Source organism: Ornithodoros turicata, chromosome 9, assembly GCF_037126465.1.
Source record: "Ornithodoros turicata isolate Travis chromosome 9, ASM3712646v1, whole genome shotgun sequence".
In the NCBI taxonomy this organism is placed as follows: Eukaryota; Metazoa; Arthropoda; class Arachnida; order Ixodida; family Argasidae; genus Ornithodoros; species Ornithodoros turicata.
Genome location: NC_088209.1, coordinates 4890029 through 4904516, shown reverse-complemented (window position 1 = coordinate 4904516; position 14488 = coordinate 4890029). Strand labels below are relative to the sequence as shown.

The 14488-nt window shown below is 44.6% G+C and overlaps 1 protein-coding gene across 1 annotated transcript in view; it reads left to right on the top strand.

Moving 5' to 3' along the window:
• LOC135368063 (peroxiredoxin-6-like) overlaps nucleotides 1-10776 on the top strand; it is a 31890-nt gene extending 21114 nt beyond the window's left edge. The window contains exons 5-6 of the mRNA XM_064601141.1: nucleotides 117-189; nucleotides 10522-10776. Of these exons, the coding sequence (XP_064457211.1) occupies nucleotides 117-189; nucleotides 10522-10647 (199 nt within the window). The 3' untranslated portion in view covers nucleotides 10648-10776. The remainder of the gene's footprint in view (nucleotides 1-116; nucleotides 190-10521) is intronic.
• Nucleotides 10777-14488: the final 3712 nt, after the last annotated feature.

Below are 14488 nucleotides of genomic sequence, written 5' to 3'. Positions count from 1 at the left end.
CTTCATATCCCTTCAACTGATTCTAGAACCTTGATCTTTCATCAATCAAGGATTAGCATTATCTAAGGGTTGACTGTGATATTATCCCTAATGGCCAATTATTCTGCTCCTTCCAGCGAGGTACTCCGTGCCACGGACTCGTTGCTTGTTACTGAGACCAGGAAAGTTGCCACTCCAGCTGGCTGGAAGGTGAGCGCTCTCTGCTGGCTGTTAGCAGCATGTTGTATAGATATGATTTTTAATTTCGAAAGAACTATTGGGGGAGGGACTATGCACCGCAGAAATAACGGGTCTGCACCGCAAATCACTCTCTGACGATAGCTGGCGGCATGTAACTGTGAGGTGATGACCATTTATGGGAGACTGCCCAGGCTGGAGGCAATATCCTGGTTCGCCACAGCGTGCAGGGAGGCCGCTCATGTTTTTTTTTTTTTGGTATTCTTCAACATCTGTTAGGTGCTTGTTCCACTCCCTGTCACTTACACATGTCCCATACAATCCTGCTTTCTAGTTGTCTGCCTTAGTGAAAATTTCTTTAAAGGGACAGTCTGGAGCTGTAGACTAGTTGCGAGATTAGAGTTGTATTCCACTCTAAGCTAGGTATAGACTGGAAGCGCAAAATTGTATTCAGCAGATTATTGTTGTTTGTCCTGTCGCAGACACCAGAAATTGCGATGTCATTGTGTAGGGTGGTCGGCTAAAGCGACAATCACTGACGGTTGGGATGAGGCATGACACCAGCAGGAACTGCGACGCAGGAACAATCATGAATGGGTTGAACACCAATGAGTGACGATAGACGTCAGTGTTGCAGTTGAGTGGAATCCGGGCAATGCGCAGATTACAGATGGAGGAAAACTCAACTTGGAACGGCAAGTTGTTGGAACTTTGCAGTTGAAAGGGTGCCCAAAAAATACGGTAGTTGCAAGATTGTAACGCACAGGTGAACCTTGCAAGAAAACTTGCCGAAAAAGATAGATGCCAATTCTACAGCATGAGTGTGAAACAGGAGGCCAAACACATTCTTATGACTAGAAAAAGTACTTTATGACTGGAAACATACGACACACGCACTGTCTCATGGTCCTTCATTGGCTTGTTCAAGCACAGATCGAGCGGCTCCAGTTGCGAGGTCATCCCTCCAGTCGCGCACACATTTCCGGGACGCAGTGCAGTTTCCATCTTGCTCTGTTGATAGAATCACCTTCCTCTTGAACGACGCTTCATAATGCCGTCTTCACTGCATTGCGAAAACGAGTCATAAACCGGCACTACCACATGCGACGCTTGTGAGTGTCACCTGGCACTCAACTTGCGATGTAGTTTTTGAGGCAAACTAGAAAAACTCACGGCACGTTCTCATCTGATTTCAGATTTACAATGACGTAAGTACGGGCTAGCACACCGTTGTGGATGTCTCAACGTCGTGAGATTCAGATAAATAGGATTGAGGTCTTATTTCGAGCGTGATATGAGATGGTCTCTTCGTTTTTATTTCTGGAATGTGTGTCTGGTTTGCATGGCAGAATGCAAGCCAAGAGCTACTGACAGTAACGTTATCTCAGTGGGAGGGATGGTTATATTAGTTGTTTTTAATAATTTGCCAAAAGTTTGATTTGTAAAATTTTTCACAGTGGCTCTGAGCAGCACAAGAAAGCATGTGACAGTTTGTTTTCAGTAGTTTATTAGGGTGTTTATTAGTGTTTTGGGTGAACTCTGTTGTCTCACGACGTAAACCCCCAATTATTATGTTTTGGGTTAAACCACCTGCAAAACCGCAAAAACTAATGTTAAAACACAAAAACGGACAGCACGAGACAAGGCTGAAATCAGCGATGAAACTTTTAATATAGGAGGTACAAATATATATCATGAGGACCCCAGGTAGGGGAAAGGGAACGCCGCTCTGTGTTCTCCAAGGAAGCGGATATGACGCCTGATATCTGATTCATTCAACGGTTAGCGCAGGGTAAAACAAAGAAAAGAGGAAACCGTTGTGGGCGACAAGGATGCCTCGTGTCTTTGTTATCTACGACCGCAAGGTTTAAAGGAGCTACGAACTCTTCCAAGCTAGCCCACCAACTGTGTCTGCTCCAAGCGGGGGCTTTATTTTGTCGGCTGTGACACCTTTTGTATAGGTCCGTATATAGCGCCGTGGTAACGTTCAGAGGAACTCGTACCTTTTGAGGTAACTTTGCCAAAGTAACTTAGGTTAAGTTCCAAGTTACTTTTTACTCTTTTCACTCACGTCCACATATTTTCTCGCTTTCTCTCCGGTTCCTTCATGACTTTTTTCTCCATAAAACGTTATATTCAATAAATGACAGCATTTTATTTAGGAAGTAAGAACCGCTGCCAATGAAATGAAGCTGAACCATTGTGCGCCCATAGGGGGTAAGATGCAAAGCATTCGAATACACCTCTACCAGAGAAACGTCATCATGACATTGGTAGACAGACTGAAACCGGAAGAAGAGGGCTGGGTTCCACGAACGGGCACTTGTTCGCTGCCTCCCATTGAAAGAAAAGCAGGACCGAGGGTCGCGTCCCTTTAAGGGACCATATCACAATCCCCTACAGACCGTTACCTTCGGGTGCGACCTTCACCTCTAACTTCGAGCGTAGTTCAATTCAACCAAATTTGAGGCACTGTCGAACACTATGACGTCATTCGTTTTCAAACAGGGGGGGGTCTATTGTTGGACATAAACGAAAACGATCTAAGCGTATTGCACTTCTCCGCAGCCAACTCAAGGTCTAACTCAACTGCTCGCACGTGCTGCACCTGCATAATGCTATTTTGTGTCCTAAGTAACTTGGAAGTAACTCGGTTCTTTTTTTTTAAGTAAGTCAGTAACTGAGAGTTACATTTCAGGCTGAAGAACTTCGTTATTAACTTAGCTACATTTTGCGCACGGTAACTTAACTCGTAACGAGTTCTTTTTGACGGGTAACTTCTCAATCTACGCTATATATCATTGATGTGCGGCTAGAAAATTGGCTCCGCCTCCCGCTTTCAACAAATCAGGGACAAGGACGTTGTCGTTTGGGGTGATGGTTGGCTAGGAGCGTGCTATGTGGTGAAGTTCATTTTTAAGAGTGTAGAGCAGAACGTTAAGTGTAGCACCGCATTGGCGTCCGATTCGGGGCTACAATTCTTCCTGTGACGTAACAATGGATATAGAGGTATCTGGATGACAGTACGTCTACTCGCCCGTATCTGAAAAAGTGTGTTTTTGCATGAACACTGCACATGTTGTGAAGGAGAAGTATTGAACAATAAATTGTAAATAAAATTACGAAGCGTGGAATAACAATATTACACCAATATTATGTACACCCATAACTAAATACTAGGGGTGTGCGAGTACTCGAATTTTCGAATACGAATTGAGTAATACGCTATATCTGGTTGATATTCGCAAAGGATATTCGCTATTCGCAATTTTCGAATATTTTTCGAGTATCTGCCCACCGGCAGAGATGCACGCGAAGACACCCGCGCGTGCTGCTAGGCTGGTAGCGCTGCTTGGTGACGTCACCGCGCGTGAGCTTCCTCCTCGCCACTACTCTCCCAAAGCGAAACCACGTGCAACTGGTGAAACCGTTGAGACGCAGTCACGAGTCGCGCAGGGCATGGCAAGTTCGGCTGTGTGTACAACTGAAAAACTGCAGGATGATGGACACGGTTGTGAAGTTGTGCAGGATGATGCGGCAGCGAAGCGAACAAACAGAAGCGCCGTGTGGGACTACTTCCAAAAAGAATCGGCAGTTTCTGCTAGTTGCAACCGGTGCTCTGCGCACATCCAGACACCATCGCGGTCCACAACCAGCCTCGTGAATCATCTGAAGCGACATCACCTACTTTATGCTGAGTTTAAGAAGAAACATGAGGCTAAGAAGGCGGAACAGCAAAGAATCGACGAGTTCGCCACAAAGAGACAGCTGCCACGTGCTCGTAAAGAAACATTGGATGTCAAAGTGGTACGCATGATAGCCCTAGACTACCAACCGTACAGTGTGTTCGAGGATCGCGGGTTTCGAGAACTTCTGGCCGAAGCGGTACCAGACTACTGCCCTCCTTCAAGAACGACGCTATCCCGGACGCTAGTACCGAAACTCTTTCACGACACAAGGAGAGAAGTTCAAGCAGAACTCGAAACCGCCTTACAAAATGGTGTTGAGTCCATGTCATTCACGTCCGACATGTGGACGTCACGCTCGAACGCCAGCTTCATAAGCCTAACGTTCCACTTCGTCGATCAGCTTTCAAGTGAAGAGGTACAACTTGGACACGCATAGTTTTTCGGGAAGGCATACTGCGATGCAAATATCATCGGTTCTCCGCGACATGGTGAAGACTGGAACGTACCACTGGATAAATTTCCAATCTACATCCAGGCTAGCACGCAAGTACCTCGCCATTCCAGCAACGTCAGCTTCCAGTGAACGGGCATTCTCAGCAGCAGGAAATGTTGCTACACCATGCAGAGCTGCCTTACTCCCTGAGCATGTCAGGCAGTTGACATTTCTGCACGACAACCTGTGAACTGTTGAACAATAACTGAACACAGTATTCCAGTGTGCTTAGACTGGACTAAGAAGTGTTGTGTTAAGTGTACCTCAGTGTGCCAAGACTGCCTGAATTTAAAACCAAGTGAAGGTTCAACTATTTCAGTGTGTTTGAGAGTCTCCAAAATGTACATTTGTGGGAAGAAAATAAATAAGAAATGTGTGACGTGTTAGTTCTTATTACTTGAAAGTATTCGAAATCCTGATTCCAACTATTCGTACTCGATTCGCAGTGAACTTTAGATACTCAAAAACTATTCGCAGTGAATTTTAAATATTCGAAAACTATTCGCAGTCTAGAATTTGGTACTCGCACACCCCTACTAAATACCTGCAGATAGGAGTTCTTACCTCCTTTAAATAAGAAGATAAGAAGGCAGAAAAATAGGCGTTGTGGTTGCCGGTGGTAACTAACTGAAAGAGTGATATTAAACGGTAGGGGCAACTTATTTATTCACACGTGGTAAACAAGGCTTTCGTGCACGAGACTACACTTCTTCAGGTTAGAAAAATATGGACATGGCACAGTAGAACCTCGGTATAGTGAACCCGCATGTAGTGAAGAAACTGATGTGGTGAAGGGAAATCTCTGTTCCGATTGAATGCCCATAGACGCCCATGTATTGTCAACCCGTTTATAGTGAAGACTTTTGTGTCCGAGAACCGGATATAGTGAAGAAAAGTCGGCCGAAACTTCGAAATTTCCCCGAAAAAATGACTCATTCCGCCATCGCGGTGGAAAACGGAACTCATGCAGTTTTCAGGAAGTTGGGTGTGATCAATGACGTAGGATGGAAGGCGTGGTCATGAGTCATGACCAACCAGCCAGGCATCCAGGCTCACTATTTTGTTTTGTTTGGTGTTGTCAAACGCTGTGCATTGCAGTGCATTTCAAGCTTTGTAAGCGGAAGCGGCCATGAGGGCAAAATCTTGTGCAGACCACCTTACTGCAACACTTTAGATAGCACCAGTTCCAAATGTACTTGTTATCATATGTTTTCATGTAAATAAATAGAGCCTGAAGTTTTAGGGTTTTACCCGATTCTTTCCTGAATTTGCACCCCGAATTGAAAGTTGCCTCTTTAGGGTGAAACCCGATTTTACCAGGCAAATTGCCTTCTCTGGGATGTCCATAGGAATGCACCAACTTACTTGTTTGGCAGAAAAGTGCAGTTACATCACTGTTTGTACCAAACTGCTACAGTTAGTTTGAATAACTGAGCCCGATATCCCCCTTGATTTTAGCGTAATGGAAGTTTTTTCACCCGAATTCGCATGAATTTAGTGCACATGTTCATTTACCCGATATTTACCACCCAAATTAAAAAAAAAAAAAATTCCCGAAAACTTCAGGCTCTATAAATAAAGTGTTTGTATTCTATTACAACCAATATCTGCTGCTTACAGGCATTCTGTGGGTCATACATGCAGGAAAAAAAAATACTGAAATAGTGAAGATCCTGATATAGTGAAGATTTTTCATGGTCCGGATGACTTCACTATAAAGGGGTTCCAGGCACATATATACAGTTGACGGTGGAGTTCTTGCATGAGGTAACAGGGTGATGGAAAGGATGCAAATACAGGTAAAAATGAAACTAACATAAACACAAACGCAGGGGTAAGGTTGCGTTATGTTGTGCTTCTGATACCTCTGCGTCTGTATTTATGTTCTTTTCATTTTTACCTGTATTTGCATCCTTTCCATCATCCTGTTACCCTCTCGTGCTAAAACTCCCCCGTCAACTGTACATATGCTCCTGTACCATATTCGTATTTTTCTAACCTGAAGAAGCGCTGTCTCGTGCACGAAAGTCTTGTTTAGCACGTATAAACAAATAAGTTATTCCTACCGTTTAATATCACTCTTTGAATTATTCTCCTTTAAATCGTTAAATCTTTAAACTGCCGTGCTGTCATCATTACTTTTTTTCTATGATATCTCCCACTCACTCGGAAAACAGGCTGCCGCTTACGGTGTACGTGGGGCATACACGATACCTAATAAGCTCTCTGATCTAACTCCATTCTTACGCCCCTCTACTGGAAACGGTTGCACCACAAACCACAAATCTCCTTTTGTGGATTGCTCCAAAATCGTTGTGTACTCAATTCCCTTAAAATGTGGAGCCTTCTACTTTGCCAAAGCAAAAAATGTCTAAATGAGTGGTTAAGAGAGCACAAAAACAACGTTTCCAATACCTAATTCACCAACCTCCGAACTATCCCAACAACATTTAGACAACTGTTCCGGTTGCCTTCCTCTCTCATCAGTGAGGCTAAAACTCTATTGCATTGCAAAGATGATACTTCTCGCACACCCTTGGAAATGGCTTTTGTTACTAACACCCCAGATTGCATTAGTAATCCGTCCATAGTTATCGCTCCTTGCCTTTATAATCTAATAACCCCCACATGGACTGTTGCACTGTCTTGCTTTTTTTCCTTACCCTTCTCACGTACTTAAACCTTTCGGTGGTAGATAACAAAAACGTGAGGCATCCTTGTCGGCCACAACAGTCTTCTGTTTGCTTTGTTTTACTCCACGCTAATCGTTGAATGAATCAGATACCAGGCGTCATATTCTCTTCTTTGGAGACTGCAAAGTGGCGTTCCCTTTCCCCTAACTTGTCTTCATGTGATACATTTGTACCTGCTATATGAAAACTTTCATTGCTGGTTTGAGCCTTGTCTTGTGCTGTTCATTTTTGTGTTTTGCGTTTTGCCCTTCCCCCAAGCTCAGGGACATGTTGCCAACATCAGGTATACACCAGCTCGCTTGCATTTTACCACGGTCCACCAAAGGACCGTGATTTTTTTTTTTTTTTTACTTTCGTATTTATTTCCAAAGGGAAAGGGAGGTACAGCAAAAAAGCTGCAGAGGCAGCTTGACAGCAACCGTACCCCCAGATGTTCCCCCCAAACTAGCTTGGCGCAGTGCCAGAGGCCCTTTTTTATTTTCCAAATACATAAAAACACATAAAACCTCAAAACATACTGCATACATTTTATTAGGACCAGATTGTTCCTTTAAATATCAGTTCATACCATCCATTACCATTCTCTGTACCCCTTTCATAATACAGGGTAGTGTTGAAACCTCTAATTATTAATTATCGCATCTTCAGAGTGTTGTCATCACAGTACCTCCCTACAGTTTGCCCTTTGTGCTCTATCTGCAAGTGCCTCCTTGATTGTGGCCTCTTTCGTGTTGAAGCCTGTTCTATGCAGACAGTGATTCGACTGTCATGTGATTACGATATCGCTGAGTAAATGCGTGTGTATGTCTCTCAGGCATCGGAATCTGTATATTTTTTCAGTCCGGTTTGGGTGCAGGTATATTGGTTTGGTTCAGGTTTAGCTCCGTTGAACCGGTTCAGGTATATCTGTTCGGTTCGAGTTCGGCTCAGGGAGAACAGCCCCACCCCGCGCATACAGACAAAAAAAAATATCTGTCAGCGGTCGGGACATTTACAGGGATTGGAACCATTACTTTTTTCGGTCCCGGTTTAACCGATTCATGGGCAGTAATTTTGCTACATGAAAACGAGCTTACGCTCCACGTACCCGGTTGAGAAATGTGTGAGATAACCGTTTCAGGTGAGTCAAAAAAAGGTTAGTCAGTAGTGCAATTATTTCACCTCTGAATCGATTCCCGACCGGTAACCGTATGAATTTTTTTTGGTTCAGTTCTGGTTCAGTTCAGGACAAGCAAAAAAATTGTTCTGGTTCGGTTCGGGTTTGTCAGAAAATAACGTTTTTTTTTTTTTTTCGTTTTTCGGTTCGGGTTCAGTTCCGGTTCCGATCCCTGCACGTACATAAAATATGTGTGTTTTAAGTTTAGGCTTTAATTCTATCTTGTGGCATGGCATTAGACTTCAGGGGGAAGAAAAGCTACTACTAGAATGTTGTGAGCATTATCAGTACGAGTAGCATTAGTAGTAAATGTAGTAGTGATAAACCCCAAGGACAGTGGCATAAAATTTATGCAGTATCTGTATGTGGCATGCATGTGGGGAGTTGCTCCTCAGAGAGTACTGTAGTGTGCTTTGGTGATATCGCGGTGCAAGCTTAAGGGGGGGAATCACTTCTGCGCAAGACAATAGAGAACGTTTGTTCGCACAGCGCTCAGACACAGCGTAAAATATCGTCAAAACAGAAGTACTGGCGTGTTCTCCTTGCTCTGCCCTTGTCAATGACACATTTTTGTAGAATTCCAGCACTATCCGTTGATTTCAGGGTGTATACCAACCTGGAAAACAGGGAATAGTCAGGGAATTTTGATGTGACTGGAAAAGTCAGGGGATTGTCAGGGAATTTGGCTAAAAAGCAGCTGAAGTCAGGGAAAATTGCGGACAAGTCCCGTGATGACTCGCGTCGCGATCGACCGGTGGTTGAGCGGCGCCGCCGCAAGTAGCAGTTCGCTGGTATCACAAGCTCTGAGGCAGAAAAGTAGGGTAGCCTCACTAATACTTAATAAATGGTCTGTTTTATGAGGGGGGGGGGGGGATATACGTTTATTTCGGAAAAGTCATGTTTATGAGGGATCTGGTATCAAAACATAGGAGCAGGCACCAAGTTCCCTTTAGTTTTTGTCAGGGAATTCGCTTGAAATAGTCAGTGAAAACCTGGAAAAGTCAGGGAATTTGAAGGCTGCAATTTGGTAGACACCCTGGATTTGTATTGAGCCCGAATTCGCAAATATTTTAGTGTGTGAACCTTTATCGAGATGGCAGCACATGTTCGAGATGCACAAAACTTTAATTTATTCAAAATCAACGGCTCAACCTTGTCCTCTAAAAATACGTCATTGACTAGAGAAAAGCTAAGAGAACATGAAATAAGGGTGAGCAGGCAAGCGAGCTGGTGAAGGTTCAAAGAAGGCATACCTTGATCTTGAGGGAACGATAACACACGAAGAAGTAGACAAGATGAGGCTCTTGAGCCTCGTTGCCTCAAGCCATAAGCCTTGAACTATGCCTTCGTCGTAAGAGAACACGACAGTACCAATCTTATCATGATAGTTTAGAGAGTTCACGTGTCTTGTGCGAACGAAAATCACCCATAGATTTCTGAAGAAGTGATTCCCCCTTAAGTGATTTCGAAAGGTGATACAATCAGTCTGTGTAGGTGTTGTCAGCAAGGGGCAAGTGACATGTCCAGCAATCATACAGAGCTATGCGTAATCAACTCACATAGAGGTGCAGAGTTTGCCTTTCTTGCTTCCTTGCCATGTTCTCTTGAGGAGGGCTTTTGCTCAAGAAAAAAAAGGGGGTCTAGGAAGTCATGTTTATACATTGTAACAAGAATGCTCGAACTTCACAGATGATTTAACGGACCATTGTCATATTGAAACTGCAACTTTATGTGATCGTTTAGTACATTAGCGATTTTGTCGATCCCACAGATGACCAGCAGAACACTAGTACTCAGCTTTTCGTGCAAACCTTTGTTGTACAAAGTTTTCACCAGAGCACAAAGCTTGTGTACGCTATTGCACTTACTAATAACCTCACATCTTTTTTTTCCTGAACTGCCACTGCTGAAAGATTTTCACTCAAATTTACACAAACACAAAATAGTTCTTATTCCCGGCACTCTTACTGCCCTGAGTCACTGAAAAACTTCGGATACTTCAGGCCCTGCTCATGATTGTCCAGAGCACATTGTGGAGCAGTACCAGCATAGTTAACACGTAGGATGCCTTTGCATCACAGACTGAAATTTAGTAGTAGTTCTACTAAGTAGTACTAAGTAGTAGTGACGTATTGATCTGTTCAGTGATCTGTGAGGTTCAGGCATTCTTGACCCAATGTATCAATAGACCAATGTAGTGACTTCCTAGACCCCATTTCTTTACTTTGCTTTACAGTTGTTGAATTCCAGTTACGTTGAATTAGTTGTGATGTATGCTGATTTTCTGTGCTACAAAATGCTATGCCATTGCAGAAAGGGACACCATGCATGGTGCTGCCCAGTGTGACGGACGAAGAAATCCCCAAGTTATTTCCGACTGGAATTAAAGAAATTCCTGTGCCGTCTGGGAAGAAGTACCTGAGAACTACCATGGACTGATGTGGAAAACTGCAGTATTTGTTTTTTCCCACTGCCCAACCTTTACAAGTTATTCCATGCTAGCTGCATTGCTGTTCTTTATACTCTCGTTAACCGCAACAATAAAGGGGATACCAGGGTACCATTTAATAGAGTGGTCGTACTTTGTCTACTCAAAATGACGTGACATAACAATCCGCCAATCGCTACAGTGCTTCGGCGGCCGTAGCTGTGGATATGAAGCATATGGGCAGCCATCAGAAAGCCCCTGTTTGAAATCATCTGCAGCGATGACACTTGTTATGTCTACATGCGAGTGAGTGAGAGGAGGCATTATAAGCAGGCCTTGTGTACCTGGGTGGCGCTTCACGTGGAAGGTAAGACGACATGCAACATATTCGTGTTGCACAGGAATCTAGAAAGACCAAACGAACGGTGAATGAGACTAGGGTGAGCAGCTGCATCATGACGTCAAATCTTTTAAAGACTGGTGCTTCTCCCTACGAGTAAGACGTGAATGCACTTCGTACCCGCTTCGCAATCTTCCCATTTGAAATTGGCCGACGGCGGACTCTCGGCAGAAAGTCGGGGACCAGTTGGCAGCCAACTAAGTCGGCCAGCCAGTCATGTTCTAAAGTCTGGGCAACGTTAACTGCCAATTACGTCGGCAAGGACCTGACCAATGACGTTGGGCCAACAGCCCATGCCGACGGGACGCCACCGTAGCTTGCCGTCAGTCGGTTACCGAACTCATCTTCACGTAGTACCAAGGTAAGTGGCCAATGATGTCTCTTTATGACAATTTCAATCGGTTCTCGGGGGTGCACATATATTACCTAAGATTGAGACAGTCACGTAGACTCTGTTAGTCGTTGAAACTGTCACAGAACAGCCATGTACGACATATGAAAAAAGAGAAGGTGTCCTCTAACGTCCTCTATATGTTGCATTGTGATAGGCAGAGCGAGGTTTGGCAAGCCGGTCGGCCAGGAGAGATCTGTAGCAAGTAAGCTCTGTACCGAGCTCGTTTGCCAAGCACTTGCCAAGCACGGCTGGGTTGGCCAGCCAAGCTCTTGCCAAGCTTGGTTCAATCTCATGCAGTATGCTGCCTCGGGGAAAGGGAAACGCGGAATGGTGTAGCACTGCATAAGTTCAACTTTCGATTGGCCAAGTGATTGTCTCAAACCAAAAGCAGTAAGAAAAAGAGACATTATTTATCTTCATAGTGAGCTAATACGACAAGCAATTCCTCATTTCCGTGTTGTTTGTGTACGCATCAAATTAAACTTGCACACCTCACCCTTCATTTTGACTCACACGCGAGCAGGACTCTCGAATTTGTGGAAGCTCGCGAGACAAACCTATGTATAGTATCTGCTGTTCTTCCTCAGGAAAGAAATGCAATTTCTTTTCTTTATACTGACCTGTTTGATTCTAGTGATCTCAGGCATATTGCGAGCTTTTACGATTCTCCACCTACGCCGTTACCCTACGCCACGGGACAATTGAGCAGAGTTCGAGGTAACTCGTTACAAGTAACTCGTTACTGTAACTAAGTTCCTTTTTTTGGTAACTTGTAACGTAACTCGGTACTTTTGCGCCGTGGTAACTTTCAGAGGAACTCGTTCCTTTTTTTGGTAACTTTGCCAAAGTAACTTAAGTTCCAAGTTACTTTGAACTCGCTTTTCACTCACGTCCACACATTTTCTTGGTTTCTGTCCGGTTCCTTCATGGCATATTTTGCCATAAAACGTGATATTCAATGAGTGACAGTATTTTATTCAGGAAGTAAGAACTGCTGCCATTGAAATAAAGATGAACCATTGTGCACCCAAAGGGGGTAAGATGCAAAGCGTTCGAATAGACCTCTACCAGAGAAACGTCATTATGACATATTGGTACACAGACTGAAATCGAAACAAAGCGGAAGGACGGCTGGGTTCCACGAACGGGCACTTGTTCGCTGTCTGCCATTGAAAGAAAAGTAGGACCGAGGGTCTCGTCCATTCAAGGGATCATGTCGTAATCCCCTCAAGACTGTGGCTTTCGGGCGCGACCTTGTTCACCTCTAGCTTCGAGCGTAGTTTATTTCTACCAAATTTTGGCGCTGTCGAACACTATGACGTCATTTATTTACAAAGAGGGAGAGGTCTATTGTTGGGCATAAAGGAAAACGATCTAAGCGTGTTGCACTCCTCCGCAGGCAACTCAAGGTCTAACTCAACTGCTCGCGCGCTGCACCTGCGTAATGCAATTTGGTGTCCGAAGTAACTTGGAAGTAACTTGTTCTTTTTGTTAAGGTACTCAGTAACTGCGAGTTAGATTTCATGCTGAAGAACTTCGTTATTAACTTAGTTACATTTAGCACGCGGTAACTTAACTTTTAACGAGTTCTTTTTGACGGGTAACTTCTCAATCCATGCAATTGAGTGAGTTGGGTCATGCATTTTTTTGGAACGGGCCGTGGTTGGCCCATGCACAGGTGTTGTTCCATGGGCCATTCTTGGGCCCACGTTTACCCAATCAGTACCCAAGCTTGCTTCCTTATTGGCCAGACATCGGCCCTACATCTGTCAGGTCGGCTCTCTACATTGGCACGAGCTTGTGCCGGCTAAGTCGGCCTGAGTGAGGCCATTGTCAATCCCCAACCTTGGCTTAAGCTTTTTTTTGCAAGCTTGGCCCGACAACTTTAGGCTGGAAGCAGACGTCGGCCCAGTCTTTCGCCAATATTGCTTTCGCCGCTAGGAGGTAGCGTTGTCATGCAAAATTTCTCACTGGGCCGTGATAGGGCCATATATGGGTCAGCGTTTGCCAGGTTGGCCAGAAAGGTTGGCCTTATGTTGGTGGCCAATGAATGGCCAGTCTCAGGCCATTGTCAATCCCCAAGCTCGGCCCAACCATGTTGTCTTACCTGGGGCCAAGGTTGGCTTAGTTGGCCAACTCCTCTCAGCCGACCTTGGGCCAAGCACGTTTTTTCACTTGGGCCCAATTGAAATTGGCCGACGGCCGACTCTCGGCAGAAAGTCGGGGACCAGTTGGCAGCCAACTAAGTCGGCCAGCCAGTCATGTTCTAAAGTCTGGGCAACGTTAACTGCCAATTACGTCGGCAAGGACCTGACCAATGACGTTGGGCCAACAGCCCGTGCCGACGGGACGTCACCGTAGCTTGCCGTCAGTCGGTTACCGAACTCATCTTCACGTAGTACCAAGGTAAGTGGCCAATGATGTTTCTTTATGACGATTTCAATCAGTTCTCGGGGGTGCACATATTACCTAAGATTGAGACAGTCACGTAGACTCTGTTGTAGTCGTTGAAACTGTCACAGAAGAGCCATATACGCCATATGAAAAAAGAGAAAGGGTCCTCTAACGTCCTCTATATGTTGCATTGTGATAGGCAGAGCGAGGTTTGGCAAGCCGTCGGCCAGGGCAGATCTGTAGCAAGAAACGAGCTCGTTGGCCAAGCACGGTTCGGTTGGCCAGCCAAGCTCTTGCCAAGCTTGGTTCAATCTCGGTATGTTGCCTCGGGGAGAGTGAACGCGGAATGGTGTAGCACTGCATAAGTTCAACTTTCGATTGGCCAAGTGATTGTCTCAAACCAAAAGCAGTAAGAAACAGAGACATTATCTTCATGGTGAGCTAATACTACAAGCAATTCCTCATTTCAGTGTTGTTTGTGTACGCATCAAATTAAACTTAGACACCTCACCCTTCATTTTGACTCACACGCGAGCAGGACTGTCGAATTTGTGGAAGCTCGCAAGACAAACCTATGTATAGTATCTGTTGTTCTTCCTCAGGAAAGAAATGCAACTTATTTTCTTTATACTGACCTGTTTGATTCTAGTGAACTCGGGCATAT